The following is a 25,760-nucleotide window of genomic DNA, read 5'->3' as shown; positions in this document are numbered from 1 at the left end:
TCTGCCCCTCTCCACACATGTTCTCTCTTGCTCGCTTACTCTCAAATAAATAAACAAAAACCTTAAAAAAAAATCTCCTACAACTCAATAGCAAAATTAAAATAATACAATTTAAAAATAGTCAAAGGGGTCACCTGGCCAGCTCAGTCAATTTAGCATGTGACTCTTATCTCAGAGTCATGAGTTTGAGCCTCACATGGGCATAGAGATTACTTGAATGAATATATACATACATAAATGCATACATACATAATAAAATGGGTAAAGTAACCGAACAGACATTTTTACATGAAAAGATTCTCAACATCGCTAACTGTGAGAGTAATGCAAATCAAAACCACAGTAACACCTCACATTTTTTAGGATGTCCATCAAACAGATAAAGATTAAATGCTGGCAAGGATGTAAAGAAAAGGGAACTCTTGTGCACTATTGGTAGGACTGTAAATTGGTGCAGGCACTATGGAAAACAATGTGGAGGATCCTCAAAATTTTAAAAATAAGTAATATAGGGCAACCCCAGGAGCGCAATGGTTTAGGGCCGCCTGCAGGCCAGGGTGTGATCCTGGAGACCCGGGATCGAGTCCCACGTTGGGCTCCCTGCGTGGTGCCTGCTTCTCCCTCTGCCTGTGTCTCTGCCTCTCTCTCCCTCTCTCTCTGAGTCTCAAATAAAATCTTTAAAAAATAAAACCTTTTAAAAAATAAAATAAGCAATATATAATCCAGCAATTCTACCTCTGAGAGTATATCCAAAAGAAATAAAAACAGTATGTCAAAGATCTATCTGTATTCCCATGTCCATTCCAGTATTATTCATAATAGCCAAGATATGGAAATAGCCTGTGTGTTCATCAACAGATGAAGGGATGAAAATTTGTTTACACATTTATAATGGAACGTTATTCAGCCATAAAAAATGAGAAAATCTTGCCATTTGCAATGACATGGATGACTCCTGATGATATTATGCTAAGTTAAATAAGAAAAAGACAAATACTGTATGATTTCATTTATGTGTGAAATCTTTAAAAATAAATAAAAATGAAGACTCACAGAAAAAGAGATCAGATTTGTGGTTACCAGAGGTGGCGGGTAGGTGAAGAAGAATTGGAGGAAGGTGGTCAAAAGGTACAGATTCCCAGTAATAAGCTAAATAAGTACTAAGGATATAATTCACACATGGTGACTATAGATAACACTGCTGTGTGATATTTAGAGAAGCTGTTGAGAGTAAAATCCTAAGAATTCTCATCACAAAGTGAAAATCTTAACAAAAGAAAAAAAACGTTATATGAGATGACCAATTTTTTTTAATTTAAACATTTTTTTAAATTTATTCATGAGAGAGGCAGAGGCAGAGACATAGGCAGAGGTAAAAATAGGCTCCCTGAGGGAACCCGATATGGGACTCAATCCCAGGACTTTGGGATCACAACCTGAGCTGAAGGCAGATGCTCAACCACTGAGCCACCCAGGTGCCCATGAGATGACAGATATTAACTAAACTTATTAGGGAAATCATTTCATTGTACCCACAGCCTATTATGCTATATAATTTAAATGTATACAGTGATGTATATTAACTACATCTCAAAAAATGTAGGATGAGGAAGTTAATTTTTTTTTTTAAGATCTTATTTATTTATTCATGAGAGACACAGAGAGAGGCAGAGACATAGGCAGCGGGAGAAGTAGGCTCCCTGCAGAGAGCCTGATGTGGGACTTGATCCTGGGGATTCCAGGATCACACCCTGAGCCAAAGACGCTCACCTGCAGAGCCACCCAGGTGTCCCAGGAGGAAGTCATTTTGAACCAATACTGTAACAAAATCCCATTCCCAAGGATGTGGTAAATTGGGAAATTAAAATCCCACCTTAAATTATCAATGTCTAACGGTGAACACTTATTACTTCTTTATGGTTGGTGCACCCAGGCTAGGGGAGGGCCTTGTCAGCTCTTAAGTAGTAGCAATAAACCCAAATGTTGGCAGCCAGAGGTTAGGGACCCCTCTTCTGGTTTTGCCCCTATTCAGTTCCTTCTGCCATCTTAGCAGCCTCACATACTAATATTAATTGTTATAACAATAGTCATGCTTATATATATGATTTACATGTTCTTTCCCATGGTTACATGTTACAGTATATATTCATATATACATATATATGCAGATAGATATGCAGATAGATAGATACACACATGATTATATCATGGTTATATATATAATTTGCCTGTTAGCCTCACTCAGGTAACTGAAGATAGGGATTTATATCACTCCAAGTGTATTTTAACCATGAATACACACCAGAATCACCCAGCCCCTATTCTCTAGAGGGCTGATTCAGCAGCTGTATAGTCACCCCAGCAGCAGTGCTTTGAGAGAGCATCCCAAGTGGTTTAGAATTGCACGTCTGATGGAAAGCAGCTGGTCACAGAGGTGGTACAGCCTAAGGATGAAGACACAGAGTTCTAGATTGAGATCCTGGCTCTACCGCTTACTATTTGTATAAGCTTGAACAAGGCACTTAAACCTATCTGTACCTTGTGTGTAAAGGGGAGATAATAGCGCTTGCCTGAGAGTGTTGTGAGGATTAAATAAAACAGGTAGCTCTGAGAACACACCAAGCCCATCATAAATTCTCAGGACACATTGCTTTGTTGGTTTTGTTCATCCCTGCATTCCAGAACAGGCACCAAGCCTGAGACTAGCAGAGTTTAATGTTCAATAAATAATAATGCACAGGAAGCTGTATGATATTAACAAAGAGAAGCAAAAAGAGGAATTAGTAAGGAAAGGGAAAGAGGATAGAAGGATGACCAAGGAGACGGGAAATACATAGGCATGGTAAGAAGTCACCAGCAGTTGGTTCAGGAAACCCTGAAAATCCATCCTCATTGTTGGCACATTATTCATTCTGCCTAATAAAATGTTGGCAAGGTCTTGAACTGAAATTTTCAACTCACAGGATTAAAAATCTTGATGGCCTTCTGCACTTGTCCCAAATGAAGTAACCCAACGTGGCCAAACTTCTGTTTCCAGAGGAAGTGATCATTCTGACTCCACCTTGTAGTTTGCTTTGGATATGATGACTCTAATTTGGGGTCAGGATCCTAATAATTCTGACAGCATTAACTTTTGGACCTGTTTTTTAAAAATTCTACCACTCCCTCCACCTTTGCTTTCTTGTCTGTTTTTCCCCATGGCTGCATGTTTGGTTATATGAATATTCCACTTGAAGTTGGGTGCCCTGTAATCCTAAGAACTCACCTCCTTTATTCCTATCTCCATGCTTTAACACATTTTCTTTCTGAAATATTTTATCTCAAGTGTTTTATCCTTTTCTTTCTGAGATGACTCTATGGAAACAGCAATAGTTTGAAGAATCAAGTAGTCCTGGTTCAGATAAAGCCTCCACCACTTGTCTAGATTTTTGACCCCCTGTGAGCTCAACTGCCCATACATAAAATAATTTCTACCTGTGTCTATGATAATTAAACTGGGATAAGGTATGCAAAGTACCTAGCACAGTTCCTGTCAAAGCATGAGGGGCTTATATCATTTTAGATTAGTTTCAATTGCTAATAACAGAGATTAGAAACAAAAATAGCTTAAATAAGATATGGCCTTATTATTTGTTATTACCTAAAAAGAGTCTAGAGGCTCCATTAATGGCTGGTCTGGATGACCATTGAAGATACCTAATCAACAGAGATCTAGACTTTCTCTGTATGCGCCATCATCCTTGAGGCTCCCATCCTCAAAGTCACCCCATATTTATAATGTGAATGCTAGAGTTCTAAGAATCATAGACATCTTCACCCAGGGAAAGGGAGGAAAGTGGGAAGAACAAATGGGTACCTATTTCTTAGTGGAGTCAGCTTCCTTTAAGGTTCCCAGGAGACCCCGCTGACCACTACCACTTACATCACATTCGCCACCCCTATCTCCAAAGAAAGCTGTGAAATGTAGTTCTTTAGCTGGGTAACAGTGCTGCTCCCTAGAATACAGATGTCTGTAGTATTAGAATTATTCCTTTTCTCCCCATCAAGCTACAATATGGAGCCCCCAGAGCTGTGGCAATGCTTTACAGTTTCTTCATCATTTGACAAGTCAGGGCACTCTGTATATATACAGAAATACAGGAATCAGTAAAACTGATTAAATGTTTAAGTGTTAACTGGTTCAAGTGTGAAGACCTAAGTTCCAGACCAACCCTACTGCTTCATTGTTATGTGACCTTGAGCAAGTATGTAACCTCTCTACTTCAGGTTCAGTTTCCTTATTTGTCAAGTGGTCCTTGTGAGCACCAACTCAGACGGGAGATGCAAATTGCCTAACACAATGCCTATGTATACTAACCCCAACATGTTTAAAGTTATTACCACCACCACCAACATCACCATCATCACTGTTATTGTTAGGTGCTATTGAATTATTAGGTAAGGTTAAGGAGGTACCAGATATCTCTCCACTTCTCTTCCTTCTGCCTGTTTACATCTTCCCTCGACTTCAGTGGTCACCCCAGGGATGTCTGGATTTGCAGTCAATTATGTTGAAAGAGCCTTGGCTCAGTCAGCCTCATTTTATTCACTTCCAGCCATCCACTCAGGACTAGCTGAATCTCAAGAGTCCCTCTCCTCTGCCCCCTAACCAGAGTCTAGTCACCCAGCTCTGCCTTCTGGGACAGGCTCTCTCCTCTGATCAGATCAACTTCTAAATAAATATTAAATTATGTCTAGATGTGTTCCATTATTCCTTTCAAATCTAAGTAAATCAGTTCCTTTGTTGGAATTCTCCAGCCCTCTTGAGGTCTCCCCACTGATGTCTTGCATCCTTGACAGTGGCAAGAGATTTTTCTCTAGATAGACGTACAAGGTTCACATAGCAACAAGCTTTCCTATTCCCAGATCTTTGCAAAATACTGATTTCTAAGATATACTCCCCCACCCTCCTAGATACCTTTACTTGAGGTTTCAGAAGAAATCTTCACACCTACTCTTAAGATCTTTAGCTACTTAGCTGATGATGTGCCAAAAAAGGATTGGAAGTGTGCAAATATACAAATCTTATCTTGTCCTTCACAGTGGCCAAGCAGAGCAGTCAGAACCCCAGTGTCCAGGGCTATTGTGTGTGGCTAATTGATACAGTGCACAATTTTCACCATTCACACTTTCTACAACAGGATGACACTCCTTATAATTGTGCAGTGCCTGGCCTACATAACTGGTCACAGCAGCCATGCCCAGCTTAGTCATCTCTGACCATAAGCCTCATTTCTGTGTCCTAGTGCACCCTACAAATATTACCATTTTCTTTATGTACCGTGATGTAAAGGAGTTTAGAAAATACTGCTCTAAATAACTTCAAGGTTAGTTCTTCCTCCAGTGCACACTTGCTTCCTGGCCATGTCAGCCATATCCTCCATAGAAGCTAACATGCCCAGGTGATGTCTCTCAAATAAAGCCCACTGTGTTTTCCTAGGTCCATGGAAGAAATCTCTTGTCCATTGATTATGACCGGAATATTCGAACAGAAAAGATCTATGATGATCACCGGAAGTTCACCCTGAGGATCATTTATGACCAGGTGGGCCGCCCATTCCTCTGGCTCCCCAGCAGTGGGCTGGCAGCAGTCAACGTCTCATACTTCTTCAATGGTCGCTTGGCTGGCCTTCAGCGTGGGGCTATGAGTGAAAGGACAGACATCGACAAGCAAGGCCGAATTGTGTCCCGCATGTTTGCTGATGGGAAAGTGTGGAGCTACTCCTACCTTGACAAGGTAGGTGAATATGCTGCCCCCACTCAGCTGGGACTTTCCCTTATTCACACTGCTCTTTTTAAGATGACCTGATATACTTTACCATAAGACATTTAAAATCTTTGACTCTCTGAGTTCTCTCCTCATGCTCCCATCCTCGCTGGGAGGGAGGAATATCTGAAAGAAAATGTTATTTAAATAACATGCTCATCACTATTACCATTAAAAGGAGGGGAAAGTTCTAGACACTTGGTAATGGCAAAAAGAATGGATTGTCTGATTTTATTCCAAAAGAAAAAAGAAAAAGTGCTGTTGAAATGGACAAAATCATCCCACTGGCATCACAGCTAATCATTATTTATGAATTGGAAATGCAGTGATTCATTTCTGCCTTGCCTGAAATTAAGTCATTTGGGTAGGGAATTTTGCCTAAAACTCAAGCACATGGAGAAACATCCTCCTATTTGGCCTATTGGCTGAAACAGCCAATGAATTCTCTCTACATAATTCCCTGTGTCTCAAAGTGGCATATTCAGGTCTCCATACCAGAAAGGGTCAGGTTGGAGCAACAGTAAAAAGAGGTCCCTTCAGGGTACAAGTCAAGACTTTTGAAGGCTGTCCTGGTCATCTAAGTCATTAAACAGGGGCTTGCTCAGCTTGAACCTCTCACCTGTACTCACCTCGGCACAGGTTCCATTTCTATTTCTTCCTTTCTTGCCTCGCCATTACAGCAGTCACTTGCAGACAGGGCTGTGACCTCCTTCATAAGAGTGGGGCTCAGTCCCTATGGTCATCCCTGAATCCCTTTCTCATTATGCCATAAAATACTAGAATAGTTGACCAGGGGAGGCAAGAATCTCCCAATTGCCTCAAGTTTGAGGCCATTTTTATCCCCCCAAAATCAATGATTCTGGGTTACTTAACCTTTTCAGTACTTTCTAAATGAAAGATATACATTCTCTTCAGATGTAATCAGGAGTGGCCAAAATATAGTAAGAGTGCCCCTGCTGGGCCAGTGGCTGTCATTTCTAAGCAATCTTAGGATTTCTTGTTAGCGAGCCCTAGAGGCAAACTCAATTTCTCTCACCTCAGTCCCTCGAGCCCTCTCTACTCAAAGTATGATTCAGGCAACATCAGGATCACCTAGAAGCTTGTTACAAAAGCAGATTCTCAGGCCACCTACTCCACCCCTGCATTCCTCCTCCCTCCACCAAACTACTAAATCAGAATCTGCCTTTTGGCAAGATTCCTGGATAATTCACATGCACAATAAAGTTGGGGAAGCATTAGTCCAGGTAGCCACCATTATTCATCAGAGTTAGCATCCCCAGTAAAGTCAATCTACCATAATCTCTGGTATAAACTTCCCCATCCTTCATGGCTTTTGAATTGCCATTTTGGGAAATGGAATAGATTCTGTCCATTTGAGGGTTTGGTCTTAAGGAGCCAACTCATGTGTTCCTTCCCCCTTTCCTTCCTCCAGTCTATGGTCCTCCTGCTTCAGAGTCAGCGTCAGTATATATTTGAGTATGACTCCTCCGACCGTCTCCACGCTGTCACCATGCCCAGTGTCGCCCGGCACAGCATGTCCACCCATACGTCCATTGGCTACATCCGCAACATTTATAATCCCCCTGAAAGCAACGCTTCAGTCATTTTTGACTACAGTGATGATGGCCGCATCCTCAAGACATCCTTTTTGGGCACGGGGCGCCAGGTATTCTACAAGTATGGGAAACTCTCCAAGTTATCAGAGATTGTCTATGACAGTACTGCTGTCACTTTCGGATATGATGAGACCACCGGTGTTTTAAAAATGGTCAGTCTCCAAAGTGGGGGTTTCTCCTGCACAATCAGGTACCGGAAGATTGGCCCACTAGTGGACAAGCAGATCTACAGGTTCTCTGAGGAAGGCATGGTCAATGCCAGGTTTGACTATACCTATCACGACAACAGCTTCCGGATTGCAAGCATCAAGCCCGTGATAAGTGAGACTCCCCTTCCTGTTGACCTCTACCGTTATGATGAGATTTCTGGCAAGGTGGAGCATTTTGGCAAGTTTGGAGTCATCTATTATGATATCAACCAGATCATCACCACTGCTGTAATGACCCTCAGCAAACACTTTGACACGCATGGACGGATCAAGGAAGTCCAGTATGAGATGTTTCGGTCCCTCATGTACTGGATGACAGTGCAATATGACAGTATGGGAAGGGTGATTAAGAGGGAGCTAAAACTAGGGCCCTATGCTAACACCACGAAGTACACCTATGACTATGATGGGGATGGGCAGCTCCAGAGTGTGGCTGTCAATGACCGCCCAACCTGGCGCTACAGCTATGATCTCAATGGGAACCTCCACTTGCTAAACCCGGGAAATAGCGTGCGCCTTATGCCCTTGCGCTACGATCTCCGGGATCGGATAACCAGACTGGGTGATGTGCAGTACAAAATTGATGATGATGGCTATCTGTGCCAGCGAGGGGCTGACATCTTTGAGTATAACTCCAAGGGCCTCCTAACAAGAGCCTACAACAAGGCCAGTGGGTGGAGCGTCCAGTACCGATATGATGGTGTGGGGCGGCGGGCTTCCTACAAGACCAACCTGGGCCACCACCTGCAGTATTTCTACTCTGACCTCCACAACCCGACCCGCATCACTCATGTATATAATCATTCCAACTCAGAGATAACCTCACTCTACTATGACCTCCAAGGTCACCTCTTTGCCATGGAGAGCAGCAGTGGGGAGGAGTACTATGTTGCCTCAGATAACACTGGCACTCCTCTGGCTGTGTTCAGTATCAATGGTCTTATGATCAAACAACTGCAGTATACAGCCTATGGGGAGATTTATTATGACTCTAACCCTGACTTCCAGATGGTCATTGGCTTCCATGGGGGACTCTATGATCCTCTGACCAAGCTGGTCCACTTCACTCAGCGTGATTATGATGTACTAGCAGGACGATGGACCTCTCCAGACTATACCATGTGGAAAAACGTGGGCAAGGAGCCAGCCCCCTTTAACCTATATATGTTCAAAAGCAACAATCCTCTCAGCAATGAGCTGGATTTGAAGAACTATGTGACAGGTGAGGACTCTACCATCTCAGTTGGGCAGTGGCTCCCTGCGGGGTGGTTGTCTCAGTAGACTGTAAGGGAACTTCAAAAGAAGGTCTTATTACTTCTGATGATAATCCTGGAGAGACCTATAAACACTGATCTGTACAGTATCTAGAACAGTCAAGGGACAGCAGGATAGAGCAGCCTTCAGATCTGTTTGAAGATGTCCTGACCATTTTCAAGTCCATTTAGTTGAAAAAACATTTATAAGAGCACTTCCTACCCCAAGAAAGCAGCCTTATGAAGGAGGAAATAATGGGACTCTAGTGTCAGAAATACCTGGTTCAGATTCTCTCTCTTCTACTTATAAGCCAAAGGACTTTGGGCTACATTTCTAATCTGAGTTGTAGTTTTCTTCTCTGTGAAAAGGTACTAATAAAACCATCCCACAGAGTGATTATGAGAAGTGAATGAATTTAGGCAGGTAAAGCTTAGTGCCCAGCATTTAGATAGTGATGCTCACAAAAGAGTATTTGCTATTGCTATTACCATTATCATTACAAATGAGGCATTGAGTTAGCATAGGTATGAGACAATTAAGACCCAGTTCCTGACCTCACAAGCAGACTGGCAAGATACAAACACGGTCAATGATAACGCAAAGCAGAATCAGGTCTGTGCTACCATATAGGTGTTTGTTCAGTTATTTATTCAATAAGCATTGATAGAGTGGCATTATGCTAGATTCTGGGAATACAATGATGAACAAGACAAACACCCTTCTCTCAAAGGGGGGATGTATATGTGTGTATGTGTGTAGATAACTTCAAATTTGAAAGGGGGGAGCAGCCCACGGGGAGCAGAGGGAGCCCAGTGCCTCGCCTGGGCGCGCGGGGGCCCAGTCCGCCGGGGTGGCCTGGCCTGGGAGTGGGGGGCGCTCCTGGTGGGCGCCGTCCCCCCCGGCCCGGGTTCGCAGCCGCCGCGACTTGTTTACACCGAGACCAGCTGCTGCCGCCGCTGAAGTGAGTGACATAGTACAGAAGGGCTCCATGTCAAACTGGGTCTAAAGGTTGAAGGGGATCCTGGTTGGCAGAAATGAGCTCAAGGCTAAAGAAATACTATAAACAAAAGTTAAAAGGACATAGGAAGCTTGGAGAAGGATATGGATTGAGGGGCCAAAGGAGGGCAAATAACCTACTGACTCATAATAAGTGAGAAAATGGTAAAATAAGCGTCCCTATCTCTTATCTCATTCAGATATCTCCAACCATCTATCCATTCATTCAACAAATCTTTTCATAATATCTAACATATACTAACATTCATCTGCTCACCCACATATCTCTACTCATCTATCCATCCATTAACCATTCAACAAATCTTTTCATAATATATGACATATACTAAGTATTAGAGATGCAGTGGACAGCTAGATAAAATCCTTTTCCTCAGGTAAATAAGGAAATCAGGAAGGATGAATGGATTGATCGATTGATCCAAAGAGATCAACTTTCAGAGTCATCCTACCTGTCCATGCATTATAGAGGAACAAGAGTAGGGACCCCCTCTCCAAGGCCCCCCAAGTTCCAGGAAACTCACAGTTCTTGACCAGGAGCCAAGAAAACATCAAACCCAAAGGGTCCCTACCCTCAGGTGACTAGGAGTCACTCGTCCATCCTCAAGAAAGGAAATAGCAGCTAGCTGAGCACACAGCTGCCCTCAAGGTCCCATGCTGCAGGACGACCATAAAGATCAACTTGTGGCCATGCTGTATCTCATTGTCACATTACAGAGCCTTTGAAGTTGAACCCAGCATCCCCTACAGCCAAAGAAGCTGGTACCTTTTGAGCCCAGGAGCTATGGCCAAGCTAGTTCTGTCCTATTATCCCCACCACACCTCATCGAGAGGCCCTGCCATATACTCTGCCATGGTCTCTCTTCCCCATGGCTTAGCCTGTTATACCTCAGTTACTGTACTTTCAAATTAAAGGACCTCTCAGGAAAACATCTGTACATACATAACTTCAGATAACAATAAGTGCTATGAAGATAAAACAGGATAAGGGGTTAGAGAATAATGGGTAGGATCTTCTATATCTAGGGTGCTCACAGGACTTTCTGAGGAGGTAGCATTTGAGTAGAGAGCTTTATGAAGTGAGGAAGGGTGTTCTTGACATAGGAGACAGTGTGAATGGGAAGGCAGACCATGCCTATCTGAGCCTTAGGAGAATTCCCTCACCCTCCAGAATGTGCTTCCCAAAATGTGGCTTGGCATTGGATAACTTAGGGATGAGTCTGCCAGAGTGAAACAAAAAGAGAACCCTCAGAGGGGACTGAATGGACATTAGAGTTGCCAAGGTCCAAACAAAATCACTCACAGAGCACTAACTCACTGGCCCTCCTCAACTACTTCCCTGGTTCTCCTGAAAAGGAAAAAAAAAAAATTATCAGAATTTTCTGAACAGCAATATGACTTTACTCATTCCAGTGCCTCACAGAGACTCAATACATGGGAATCAAACCAAGTGGAACTAAGTCCAACAAAATTGAATCCAGAAACCATTCGAAAGAGTCAAAAATAAAAGGTAGTGTTAGAGAAGCACATGCATAGAGCTGATGTGAGCAGTCAAAGCCGGGAAAAGCAGGGCCCAGGCAGAGCAGAGAGTCAGACCAGGCACAAGCCCACACCTGCTGCCCGTTCAAGATGAGCTGCCCCCTGGAGAGTGGATCCCAGCAGAGAAACACCAAATCATTCTCTGCTGTTTGAATGTTGGCTAATCTGTAAACCCCGTCTAAATTAGTCTTAATTTGCCACTTAGGAGACGAGCAAAGTGGTTGAACTTGCTGCTCACAATTTAAGCAGAAGAAGTAATTAAGATGTAGTCAGGAGGAACGCAGAGAACAGAACCTTCTCTCTGGTGCACAAAAAAAATCATTGATGTTTTGGAAACAGAGCTATCTGAATGCAAGAGGCAGCTGCTGAGGCTGGAGGAGGTTCTACTTCCTCCTGAGAATGCAAACACAAAGGAGAACAGCATAGAGTACCCATGAGTTCAAAGGCACCTGGGCTGGAGCAGAGGTGTAGCCACCAGGAGGGGATGAAGGAGGGCCAGAAGTGGTTCTTTTCCCACTCACAGACTCCAAAGCAGCACCCTAGCAGGTATTTTTTTAAGGTAATATACTGACAATTAATACATCTGTGATAACCAGATATTAGAGGAAAGGATGTAAAAAACAGTCTGGGAGGAAGACTCCCTTCCCGACAACCTGCAAGGCCTCAGTCTTTTCCAATTCTGACATCACAGGAAACTCCTCAGTCCCAGACAAATGGGGAGCCATGCCCAGCCCCAAGCACGGCCTGTAATTCAGACCTGTTCTTTCCGATGTTAGAATCTGAGTACATCTCAAGACCCCGATGTTGGCCTTGCTCATCACTCACTGTGTCACTTGGATAAGATCTTAAACTTTCTGAAGTGTCATTTCTTCATCAGCAAAATGGTGGTCATCATAGTGCTCACCCTATGGGGCTGCTAAAAGTAAATGAGGCCTGCCGTGTGAGGTGCCTAGCACAGTGCTAAAGCTAAAGAAAAAAAAATAGTAGCGACACGTTTGTTAGTTTGAAGCAGCCATGGACTTGGACATGGAGCAGTTCATAGATGAAGAGTGCAGATACCACCTCTTGTATAATTTTCTGAGGAATGTAGGGAGGGGTCTCCAGATCCACTCTGAAACCGATTCAAATTCTGGCCTGAATGGCACTGCTTGGCAAACCTGACACCCCAGACAAATATAAGTTAAACAAACATCCTAGATGTCACTCACAAGGGCTTATATTTTCTCCCTACCCCTTCTCTCTGGCGAGTCTTTGGGCTTACAAACCCCAGGCACATGTGAGCATGGTGGGATTTTATGAAGTAGAATTTCCCTAAGTGAGGAGGATGGCACAACCTCCCTCTCACATTACCCTCTTCTCAGATCTACACTTAACACCTAAGATGCTGTTCTGACAGCGTTTTTGGAGAGAGAGAATATGCTCAGCGGCCATAACATCATCACATGCCCTAAAGAACATAAGAGGCAGACAGAAATGAGCCATTAGGAGGGGCCACCTCATCAGCTCCTGCCCCAAAGGCTCCCTCTCTACAGACTGTGTAGGGTGCCTGTCACCAGAAACATTAATTACTTCAAAAAGGAAGAAGGCTATTTGTGTGGTGCCAGAGGTGTCTTCTGCAGAATGGAGGAGATGAGAACTTGAATAAACATTTCAGAATAGGTTTAGACTCAGGAACTAAGCCATGTTAAAAGCTTTAAGGAAAAGAAAGTAGATGACATGCGCTCTCAGCCTTCATGGGATCGGCCATTAAAATTCTGGTCTCAGAGGCAGAGGCTTCTCAACATCACTTCTTTGAGTACTAGGGAGGGGTCCCTGCAACGAAAAGATCAAGATGTGGAGAGTCTTGGTGGGCAAGACCACTCTTGCCTCTCTTTGAATTCCCCACATATCCTACATGTTCCTGATGAAAGATGGGATGATTTTACATGGTATACAGATGAGGTATTAAATAACATGGAAACACAGATGGGGAAAATTCATCTCTTTAGGGCTCTTTTTATTCTTTCAATTCAGTTGAGGAGAACGTCTCCACCTGATGCTGGTATGTACTTCACACCTCATTAACACTTTTAACAAAGAGAGTAGGTCTGAGACGCCCTCAGTAGCAGGTAACAAAAATCATGCTCTAATTTATTTGCATTGCATTGTTTTGTTTTATTTTTAGTTATTTTCTGTTTGCATCAAGTAAGTCTGCCTTCCCATTTGTGATAGACATAAAGCTTCTTTTTTTTTTAAGTGGACTTAGGTGAAACAGGCAAATTTATTTTTTAAATCAGTAAGTCAATACTACTACAGGTGATATCTGGATATGGCAAAACAATTGTGACCGTGAATACCCAAAGTTGGAAAATCCATCCTCCACAGCATCCAGCACCTACCTTGCACAGAATAGGTGCTCTGTAAATATATGATCATTGCTGATTATAACCAGGCTTCCCTCTGCTTGATGCAGAACCTACTTTTTAAGGCAATTGTAAATCTCTATTCTTAAGACTCTTACATAGTAACTACACATCTTAGTGATAGCCCAAGTTATTGAAGGAACCAGTCAGCCTGTGCCCAAGGATGATGGATGGACTGTAGATCCCAGATTCCCTCTAATCAGAAGGTTCTTTTATGCTGATATATTTAGTAGCAAAGTCAACATTAAATTCCTCACAGCAGTCCCAGGGCAGGAGGTAGTTATACCTTACTTAACGTCTTCAGAAGTATGCTCCCAGGCACCATTAGCTCCTCTGTCACTGCTTAAACTACTGAGGGTAGCTTTTGCCACATACATTCAGTATTCTTTCATTCATTCATTCCATGGATACTTATCAAACACCAATTATGTGCCAGGCATTTATAGGACCTAGGAGGACATTAGTGGATAAAACAAAAACTTTAAGTCCCTGCACTAGTAGAACTCACAATCTCAGTAAGGGAGACAGAGAGTAAACAATAAATATGCAAATGATACAGCATATTAGAATATGATTACTTTGGGGGCAGGGGGTGAAAGATGAACAGAGTAAGGGGACTCGGAATTGTTGGAAGTGGAGAACGAGGGAAGGGAAGGTTTAAAAGGGTTTTAAATGTGGTGATCGGGTTTGCCTTATTCAAGAGGCAACATCTGAACAAGACTTGAAAGAGGAGTGGATCCCCGGATGGCTCAGCAGTTTAGTACCTGCCTTCAGCCCAGGGTGTGATCCTAGGGACCCGGATCTGGGGCTCCCTCCATGGAGCCTGCTTCTCCCTCTGCCTAGGTCTCTGCTCTCTCTCTCTCTCTCTCTCTCTCTCTCTCTCATGAATAAATAAATAAAATTTAAAATAAAACTTAAAAGAGGCGAAGTGGGGGGACACCTGAGTGGCTCAGTGGTTGAACGTCTGCCTTCGGCTCAGGGCGTGACCCCAGGTCTGGGGATCGATTTCCATATCAGGCTCCCTGCATGGAGCCTGCCTCTCTCTCTCTAATGAATAAATAAATAAATCTTAAAAAAAAAAAAAAAAAAAAGAGAGAAGGGCACCTGGCTGGCTCAGTTGGTTAAACATCTGCCTTTGACTCAGGTCATGATCTCAGGGTCCTGAGATCAAGTTCTACATTTGGCTCCCTGCTCAGTGGGGATTCTGCTTCTCCCTTTGCCTCTGTCTCTGCACCCCCCCCCCCACTTCTCTCTTGTGCTCTGTCTCTCAAATAAATAAATAAAATCTTTAAAAAAAAACAAAAAAGACTTGAAGGAGGTGAGAGAGCCAAAAAATACTTTTAGAGAACACTCTGGGAAGAGGAGCTTGTCAGTGTAAAGGCCCCCAAGATGAGTGTATGCCTGGCATGTTCAAGAAATAGCATCAAGGCTGGAGCTGTGTGAGCAAGGGAGAGAGCAAGAGAACAGGAGGTCAGACAGATAATGGATGAGGTCCTTAGAGACCAGTGGGAAGACTTTGGCCTCTTCATTGAGAAAAATGAAAGAAAAAAAAAAAAAGAGAGAGAGAGAGAAATGAGGGTTCCCTGGGTGTTTTGAGCAAGGGAATGGCATGGTCTGCTCCAGGTTTAAGGGCTCATTCTGGCTACGATGCTGATAAATTATGTGGGACAGAAAGGTGGAAGCAGCGAGGCCAGTTAGAAGTTCAGGTGAGGGATAATGAGCCAGAGTTGACGTTTTGAAGTGATAGCAAGTGGACACAGATTCTGGATCTATTTTAAAAGTAAAAACAAAGGATTTAACCATACAACCCAGCAAATTTCACACCTAGGTATGTATATAAGCAAGAGAACTGAAAACAGGTACAGGTTTTCAAACAAAAATCTGTACAGAGATATTCATAGCAACATTATTCATAATAGTAAAAAATAAAAACAACCCAGATACCCATTAACTGATGAACAGATAAACAAAGTGTGTTATATCCAAACAATGGAATATTATTTGTCCATAAAAAGAAATGAACTCTATTGATAATGTGGTACAACATGGATGAACCTTGAATACATTATGCTAAGTGAAGGAAACCGGGCACAAAAGGCCACATATTGTATGATTGCATTTATAAGAAACGTCCAGAATAAGCAAATCCATAGAGATAGAAAGCAGTTTGGTGGTTAGCAGGGACTGAGGAGAAAAGAGAATGCAAAATGACTGCTTAGGGCATGAAGAAAATGTTCTGGAATTAAATAGTAATGATGGTTGTACAACATGGTGAATGTACTAGAAGCCACTGAATTATGCACTTAAAAATGGTTAAAATTGTCAATTTTGTTATCTCAATTTAAAAAAGCAAAGGATTCATCAATGGATTTAGATATGAAGAGTAAAGAAAAGAAAGGGGTCAGGGATGGTGGCTAAGAGGATGGAATGGCCATTATCTGGGATGGAAAAGTATGTGGATGGGACAGGTTTGGGGAAGAAGATCAGGAGTCCAGTTTTGGACAAAAATCTGAAATGTAATTACATATAGTAGTTTGGAGCTCAAAGAGATGTCAGGATGTAGATATAAATTTTAGAATCAGCATCAATATATTGATGGTAATTAGAGCCCTAAGGATGGATAAGATCACCATGTCTGTAAGAGTAGATAGAGTGGAGAAGTTTGTAGACTTAAGTGTAGGGTATTCCAACACTAAAGAGATCAGGAGGCAAATACGGAAGAACCAAAAAGGAACAAGGAGTAGCTACCAAAGTAGGAGAAGGACAAATGAATGTGTTGTCCAGAGAGTCAAGAAAAAAAGAAAGGTAGGAGCATTCAACTTTTCAAGTACTTATAAGTAAGATAAGGACCCAGATTAATATCAGACTTAGCAACATGGAGGTAATTTTGTGACCTTGATAAGAGTTGCTTCAGTGGATAGTTAGGGACAAAGCCTGATTCAAAGGAGAATGGGAAATAAGGAGTCCAGAGAAATCTTTTGATCCTGAGAAGTTTTTGTCAAGGAAGGTGGGAGAAATGGTTGGTAGCAAATGGGAAAAGGGATAAAAAAGGATTTCTTGTAAGGTGGACATTTGGTAGCATGTCTGCATGCTGACAGGTTTGATCCAATAGAAGAGGAGTAATTTGGGGTTTTTTTTGTTTTTGTTTTTGTTTTGGTTTTGTTTTTGTTTTTAAAGAATTACAGACTTTTTATTTATGATAGGCACACAGTGAGAGAGAGAGGCAGAGACATAGGCAGAGGGAGAAGCAGGCTCCATGCACTGGGAGCCCGATGTGGGATTCGATCCCGGGTCTCCAGGATCGCGCCCTGGGCCAAAGGCAGGCGCTAAACCGCTGTGCCACCCAGGGATCCCCAAGAGGAGTAATTTGATACCATGAGAGGGAGAGAGAGTGTGTCACTGGAGTGATGTCCTTGGGTGGACAAAATAAAAGATGCTACCTACTGCATACATAGAGGGTTGACTTTAGCAGTTAATCTAGAGTAACAAGAAGAAGGTGGGGAATATGGTTACAGATGCTGGAAGGCCGGTTAAGGTGATGAGAGTTTAGAGGAATTCCCCTCTGGCTGCGTTGGGTTTTTTCAGAATAGGAAACAAGGTCAGCTGTTCTAATGAGAAGGGAAAACAGATGTTGAGGGTTTTAGGAAAGATAAGATGTAACATCACCCAGAAGATTAGAAGAATCTCTGATGGAGGAGGGGAACATTGTCAGGCATCAGGAAGGCACAACTGGGGTTCCGGAATTTAAAGTGACACCAGTCAGTGAAGTTCTGTTTATTTCTCTAGTCACTTTCTGCTGCACGGGTACAAATAAAGAATAGGGCAAACAACATGGATTAACCAAAATTGTGATTTCACCAAGCAAGTGTGATAAAGTGAGAAAGGGACAGAGTGAGAATGTCTATGAGGAATGATTCTAATGATTGGCCATGGACATGTGCTAGGTAGGAAAAGAGACCAAGATGTTGAGGAATAGGGACAAGAAGCTAAGGATAGCATGAAGATCCTAGGGAGGAGGGGAGAGGACTAAGAAGCATGTGTGTCAGATCATAAAAAGGAGTAAATTAGAAAGAGTCCACGTGGTGGTCAGAGGATGATGTGCATGAAATTGAGATAGTGGGGAATCAGAATTATTGGTGATGACAGGGTCCAGAGGATGGGGGGAGGGAATGGTCATCAAAGGAATGAAGATACCAGTGCTTATAAAACGGAATCACTAAGAATGAATTTAGGAACAGAAGTGGCAAGAAGGCCAGTGAAGCAGAAAAGCACCATGAAATGCAGGTGAGTGATTAGCCTGGGGTCAGTAATGACTGCAACAAGGAGCACTTGTATCTCCAGGCCCACCGATGGTAGAAGTGGGAAGCTGCAGGGCATGATGTTGCGGTGCCCCTTATAAACAGAGATAAGGAGCCTAAAAAGGGGACTCCTTCTAGACCCCAGATCAATGGCATGGGTGAGGCTGTGAGTGCTGCAAGGGATGGATGTCCAGGGCTCACTACCAATCACTGTGGAAGAAGGCATCCTAGGGACTGCAGTCTTACTCTGAAAGCCTGAATCATTCAATGGACCCATGGGGCAAGAGGCATAAAACCCCAAAGCAAGGGACTCAGCCATGACCCTGGCAGGGGAAGGGAAGTCTTACTCTGAGAGTGTGAGAGCTCTCTCCTGGCCTCTTTTTGAAGAGTAGGCATCTGAGAAAAGGGTCTCAGGAGCCAGAAGACTTTGTGCATTCCACATGCTTTTGGAACCCCCGTTCCATAATGAGCCAGCCTCAGTGCAGCCCCCAACACGTGCCAATGTCCACACACAGTGTTAATAATCATCACTTATGGGTAGCCCGGGTGGCTCAGGGGTTTAGTGCTACCTTCAGCCCAGGGTGTGATCCTGGAGACCCGGGATCGAGTCCCATGTCAGGCTCCCTGCATGGAGCCTGCTTCTCCCTCTGCCTGTGTCTGTGTGTCTCTCATGAATAAATGAATAAAATCTTAAAAAAAAAATAATCATCATCACTTATCCGTTTAGTTGATCATTGTACCCCCAGCTTCCAAACACACCGACTGGCCTATAACAGATACTCCCTAAAATACTTTAAATGAAGGAGTTCATATTTACTGAGCAATATATGTGCCAGGCACTGTCACAAGCCCTTTATGTGGATTTCTCCCTCTGCTTTCCCAAGAACCCAGAAACATGGGTACAGTTATCATCCCAATTCATATCTGAGAACACAAAGCTTAGAGAGCCTCAGGAACTTTACCCAAGGTCACATGGTAAGGGGATTCTAAACTAAACCTTACCCCAGGACTGGCCCTCAATTGGGGATTATCAGGTGATAATTGGAAGGATAATTGGTTGGAAGGACATCCTTCCCAGGACTGATGTAAAGCGGCTCTGGGTCTGGACCAGGAGACTTTCACAAGCTTTTGCCTCCCTCCCCTGCTGGACTCCACACCCAACCACCCTTTTTGTTTTGTTCTCTCTCCAAGATCCTCAACTGCTTTCCATCCATCATGATTCAGAAATCTTTATTTTTGTTTCCACCATAGATGTGAAAAGCTGGCTTGTGATGTTTGGATTTCAGCTTAGCAACATAATTCCTGGCTTCCCAAGAGCCAAAATGTATTTCGTGCCTCCTCCCTATGAATTGTCAGAGAGTCAAGCCAGTGAGAATGGACAGGTAAGCAGAGGTTCCTGCCAAGAATCTGAATGATTGTCCTCATTCCCTTTTGCAAACAGAACCGCATGGGAGCCAAGGGCATGTCAGTAGAGGAGGCAAACATCAGAGCTGGGTATAAAAAGGTGCATGAAACATTGTGACTTCCCACGAAAGTGAATGTCAGTGCTGTCACCTGTCTGGCATAGCACATTTTTCTTCCCAACCTCAATTATTACCTTAATTGTGGTATCATTATCTGCTCGGTATATACCCTTGAGTCACTCCTTGATTAACAACAGCACAGAGAAATCTAGCAGCAACCTACCATCTGCACTGCCTATAAGATCATAACCCTTTTGGCTTTTATGGGACATAATATAACTGTGGTTTGCAGTTTCTATCCCATTAAAGAACATTTTTATGCCTGACATAAAACCTCAGCATTTTATGGCCCAAATGTATACAGATTAAGTTTTCAGAACATAATTTGTGCTTGGGTCTTTCAGCGATGACCAAGAGATGGTCAGTTTCCATCTGGGTGCTCCTGAAACCTCTGGCACGGTCAGACAGGAGGGGTGGGCATCAGTGTTCAGATAACCCCTGTTATAGGACAGTGCCCAGCAACATAAAAGTCTGAAAGGTCTCATCTGCTCTGAATAATCATCCACACTGTGTAACTAAAGAGAGACAAGGAGGAGCCGGTGGGTAATTGAGAACAACCTTCTCTCAGTTCTGCCCTGTGGGGACCACTCAGTGGATGAATAGCCATCATTTCTCTCATTTATCTAAGTGCCGTTACCTCCCAAACACAGCCTCTTCCATTATCCCAGTCTGTCCCCCAACCACCAATTGAGATGAGTTGTAATTTGTGAGTAGAGAGCTCAAGGCCAAGGAGACAATGGTGATTTCGTCCCTCTGCAGAACCAGGGCTAGGATCCAAAGCAAATGACTCAGAGCCCAAGGATATTCCCTCTGGCCCACAAAGCCAGAACCCTAGTCTGGTGCTTCGCCAACATTAATATGCACACAAACCACCTAGGGTATGTCTTGCTAAGATGCAGCTTCTGACTCAGTGGGTCTGTGAGATTCTGCTTTTCTAACAAGGCAGGTCCCGGCGATTCCTCTGCTGCTAGTCATGCTTTGAGTAGCAAGGTCTTAACCCAAGGAAGTTAATGAATACCCTGGGCATTGGCCTCGAAGAAAATCTAGGTCACAGCAGCAGGGTTCATAGCTTCTCAAACGTACACCCTGCCCTTTGGGTCAGGATATTCCTCGGTCTGAAGTGTGCAAGGCAGCTGCCAAACCATCCGAGAGCAGAGTGACTCTCTCTTCTCCAATAATGGAGAAACATGGTAAGTGGGTAGGCCTGGGTACAGATGTCAACAAGGTGGCGGACCTCTGCACTGTCCTTTTAGTCAGGGTCACAGTTACAAGGCGGACAGGCCACACCATCAGAGCACTGGGAACCAGCCAGCCTGTGCTAGTTTCAAAAGGTAGGGCTATGTTAGCTCATATCATTACAGATATAAGACTAGTTCTTGCCGAGAGTCCAAGCATTTCCCTGACTCTTTTTTAATGAGCTGCTCGGCCCATGCAAAGAGGTGTCCGGACCATCATCTCAGCCTTCTGTGTTTTCTTCTGCCCACAGCTCATTACAGGTGTCCAGCAGACAACAGAGAGGCATAATCAGGCCTTCATGGCTCTGGAAGGGCAGGTCATCTCTAAAAAGCTCCATGCCAACATCCGAGAGAAAGCAGGTCACTGGTTTGCCACCACCACACCCATCATCGGCAAAGGCATCATGTTTGCCATCAAAGAAGGACAAGTGACCACCGGTGTGTCCAGCATCGCCAGCGAGGACAGCCGCAAGGTGGCTTCCGTGCTGAACAACGCCTACTACCTGGACAAGATGCACTATAGCATCGAGGGCAAGGACACCCACTACTTTGTGAAGATCGGCTCGGCCGACAGCGACCTGGTCACGCTGGGCACCACGATCGGCCGCAAGGTGCTGGAGAGCGGGGTGAATGTAACCGTGTCACAGCCCACGCTGCTGGTCAACGGCAGGACTCGAAGGTTCACCAACATTGAATTCCAATACTCCACACTGCTGCTCAGCATCCGCTATGGCCTCACCCCCGATACCCTGGACGAAGAGAAGGCCCGCGTCCTGGACCAGGCGAGACAGAGGGCCCTGGGCACCGCCTGGGCCAAGGAGCAGCAGAAAGCCAGGGACGGGAGAGAGGGGAGCCGCCTGTGGACCGAGGGTGAGAAGCAGCAGCTCCTGAGCACGGGACGTGTGCAAGGTTATGAGGGATATTACGTGCTTCCTGTAGAGCAATACCCAGAGCTTGCAGACAGTAGCAGCAACATCCAGTTTTTAAGACAGAATGAGATGGGAAAGAGGTAACAAAATAATCTGCTGCCATTCCTTGTCTGGATGGCTCAGCGGGAGTAACTGTTATCTCCTCTCCTAAGGAGATGAAGACCTACCAGGGGCACTAGGCCAGGCTGCTTTAGGATATCAAGTGGCAAGAAAGCTCACATTTTTTGAGTTCAAATGCTACTGTCCAAGCAAGAAGTCCCACATCCTGAAGTAGACTAAAGCCTGGCTGAAAATTCTGAGGAAAACAAAACAAACGAATGAATGAACACACACAACATGTTCCAAGTTCCCCTAAAATATGACCCACTTGTTCTGGGTCTACACAGGAAAAAAAAAAAAAAGACACAAGATGTCTAAAAGGAGCAAAAGAACAGAAAAACAAAACAAAAACACAAAAAAACAGAAAGCAAACCATATATACCGACCGAAAAACAAAGCCGTGAAGACGAGAAGGCCTCATATCCTATTACCTCACTCATCCACACGTGAGCGACGCAGAGACATCCGCCAGGGCCGGCGTCACAGACCAGCTGAGGAAACCGAATCAGACTGCTTGTTGGACAAATACTACAGACGTTTTCGTTTAAACAAATACAGGTGCATTTAAAACACGACTTTGGGGGTGATTTGTGTGTAGCGACTGGGGAGGGGGGGATAAAAGTGAAAGAGTGAGCACTGGAAATACTTTTTAAAGAAAAAAAAAAGAAAAACACACACAAAAAAGGAAATTAATATCAAAAATCAAAGCGAAATAATACCGTTCAGCACTTAAACTCTCAGGTCCCAACTTAGTCCGGCCTGAGCTAATTTATTTGAGCGCAGAGTGTAAAATTTAATTCAAAATGGTGGCTATAATCACTACAGATAAATTTCATACTCTTTTGTCTTTGAAGATTCCATTGTGGACAGTAATACGCAGTTACAGGGTGTAGTCTGTTTAGATTCCGTAGTTCGTGGGTATCAGTTGCAGTAGAGGTGTGGCATTGTGACACTCTTTTGCTAACGGGCACCACTTCAGATCACCCTGTACATACATAAGCCTCAAGGCACAATCACTGTTTCAGATTTAAAATTATTAGTGTGTTTGTTTGGTCCAGAAACTGAGACAATCACATGACAGTCACCACGAGGAGAGAAAATAAAAAAATTCAAAAAAAAAAAAAAAAACCCACAAAAACAAAAAAAATAAAGAAAAACAAAAAAAAAAGTCTAATAAGAACTTTGGTACAGGAACTTTTTTGTAATATACATGTATGAATTGTTCATCGAGTTTTTATATTAATTTTAATTTGCTGCTAAGCAAAGACTAGGGACAGGCAAAGATAATTTATGGCAAAGTGTTTAAATTGTTTATACATAAATAAAGTCTCTAAAACTCCTGTGGACACTGGTCTTCTGTGGAAATGCTTTGAGATGAGGACAAGGGAGAGGCTGCCGGAGGAAAGGGGAGCCTGCTGAGAAGCATAGGCTGAGCTGGTTTCGAACTTTGGGAGGAGCTTTTGTTAGGGGCTCCCCAGACTGCTCTAAACAACAGAGTGATCTCTGCCTACGCCTGCCGCCCCCTCTCTGCCTGGAACCGGGGTGAAGAAAAAGTCTGAATGGGGGGGGGGACAGTGAGGACCCTCACACCTAGCCCTGCATGGAGCGGTCCCTCCAGCCTTCAAGGGACAATCAGGCTTCCCCTGATGCTGAGTTCTGCTTCTGGAAAGTGCTGGCCGGAAGTGAGGGCAAACACTCTTGCCTCACTGGGAGGTGTGCCTGTATCTGTATCTATAGTTTCTTCCAGATTAAGTGACCCCCAAACTTGCACACTTGGGGCAACCCAAGTAAGGAGAGCGCTTATGATATGGACGAATTTTTTTTCCACCAAACCCACAGAGTAATATTATCATCAATAGCAAGTATTTATTGATGCTTGCTAATGCCAACAACAGTGGTAAGTGCTCTGCATACAACACATTCATTTCGTCCCCATCTTTCATTCATTCAGCAGCATTACACGAGGGCTTGTCACGCACCGGGTCCTGTGCTAAGTTCTGGGGATAAAGGAGGTAGGTAGACAAAAACGTGGGTCCTCACCTCTCAAAACTTGGGTCAGGAATGTAGACAAATAATCATCAAATCATTCCACTAACTAGTGAAAATGGCAGGGGTGTTAAGCACCAAGAGGATGTATAAAGCAATGAAAAAAAATAATTTTAAAAAACTGAAAAAAATTTAAAACATTTTTTTTAAGTAAAGACGTTTAAAGCCATGGAAGCTCATAACTGGAGAGGTGACCTAGACTGAGAATGCACAAAAGTGGCTAGGGTCTGAAGGCAAGCATTAGCCAGGTGAAGAGCAAGGAACGTACTCCAGAACCCGGGCGCCGGTCTATACAAAGGGACGCTGCTGAGCCAGGCTGAAACACAGAAGAGGCTGGCAGGAATCAGAAGATGCACAGGCTGGGAGTGGTGGCGGGGAGGAGGGGGTCTCCTTTTTTTTTTTTTTTTTTTTTAATTAAAAACAAGAGAGAGTCTGTTTTAATTTCATAAGGAAGTGCTCCGCATACAGTGTGGAAAACAGGCAGGGGAATCAGACGTTGTCACCTGAGTGAGATAACAGAGAAGGCTGGTGGCCACTGGCCTAAGAGGGAAGCGTTTTGGACTACAGCAGGAAGTGGAAATGAATCAAGTGGCTAGACTGCAAGAATGAACTCCTAGTAGCATTCACTTTGCAGGTGAGGAAACTGAGGCTGGTACCCTCAGCTGAGTAAGTGGTGGAATCAGATTCCAGTCCAGCTGTGACTGATTTCAGAAGCTCCCCAGGAGGTCTAGTTAGCATACCACAGAGACCCCCTCAGTGCTCTGAGGCACTGCTGCCAGGCCAGGGGCCATGTCCCCAGGTGGAAGGATGGGGAGAGAGAGGCCAGACTAGCCTGCTTTACATCAGGTGTCAGGTCTCATGGGCCCAGTTAGCATCAGCAGCAGAGCAAGCTATGATCTAGTAAAGCAAACAGGAGAACAAAAAGGTGTCCAACAACTTCCCTCTCAGAAGCACATAAGAACACTTTTGCCCAGTGCAGTGAGTTTGGGCCATTTCCCTTCAGGAGGGAGACAGGGGACAGCTCCTCCTGTGTGCTTTAACCCAGCTGCCAGCTGCCTTGTCTAATCTGATTGGTGTCAGGACCACTTGGATATGTACTCACAGAAGAGAATCCAGCTGGTCATGGGGCAGCCTGAATCCTGGTTCAGTGGGAGCTATGGAGGGGTTAACCACTATGTTCCGTCTCCCCGGGGTAGAAGCAGCCAGTGGGACCAACCACAACAGAATCAATCCCAGGCAAGAAGCAGGGAGCTCGCTCAACCCAGAACTCCTCTGTCCCAACTAGACTCTTGGGTGGCAGACACACAGTGTGGCACACAGGAAATCACAGGTCACCGGAAATTCACTAGAACCTGAAACTCCTCTCGCATGCCAACCATCTTTGAATTATTCATGAGTTTCCTACTATACCTAGCCCAGTCCAACCCCTCACAATACACACGCATGAACCCACAAACTGGGAGAGGGAGAGAGCCTTGGGTAAAAATCCTCTCCTGCCTTTCCTCAGGCTAGTCCTAAAATGACAGGATGGAATGCTTGACCTCTCCCAGAGTATGTGCACCTTGATACAGAATTCTGGAAAGGCAGCGCAGGGGATACATTTGGGCACTCTGAAGTCAGCCTGCATGGAAACAAATTTTACCTGGACCACTGACTGAACATGAGAGCTGGAGATGGTTACCTCTATTAATTAGGGTACATAGCAATAGGTGCTGTAAGAGATAAATCCAACATAAGTTAACATGGAAAAGTTGAATTCCACTGTAGGTCAGGGATGGGAATGGCTCTGC

The 25,760-nt window shown here is 44.0% G+C and overlaps 1 protein-coding gene across 50 annotated transcripts in view; it reads left to right on the top strand.

Annotated features, from left to right (window-relative positions):
• Nucleotides 1-23,052, top strand: part of TENM2 (teneurin transmembrane protein 2) — a 3,534,961-nt gene extending 3,511,909 nt beyond the window's left edge. For all 50 annotated transcript variants that reach the window (XM_072756643.1, XM_072756655.1, XM_072756648.1 and 47 more), the window contains 4 exons: nt 5,480-5,776; nt 7,239-8,853; nt 19,390-19,520; nt 21,148-23,052. In XM_072756643.1, the coding sequence (XP_072612744.1) occupies nt 5,480-5,776; nt 7,239-8,853; nt 19,390-19,520; nt 21,148-21,909 (2,805 nt within the window). In that variant the 3' untranslated portion in view covers nt 21,910-23,052. The remainder of the gene's footprint in view (nt 1-5,479; nt 5,777-7,238; nt 8,854-19,389; nt 19,521-21,147) is intronic.
• The last annotated feature ends 2,708 nt before the right edge of the window (nt 23,053-25,760 follow it).

The sequence above is a fragment of the Vulpes vulpes genome, chromosome 4 (assembly GCF_048418805.1).
Source record: "Vulpes vulpes isolate BD-2025 chromosome 4, VulVul3, whole genome shotgun sequence".
NCBI classification, from domain to species: Eukaryota; Metazoa; Chordata; class Mammalia; order Carnivora; family Canidae; genus Vulpes; species Vulpes vulpes.
The sequence above is the reverse complement of the archived record's forward strand: the minus strand, read 5'-3'. Positions and strand labels throughout refer to the sequence as shown.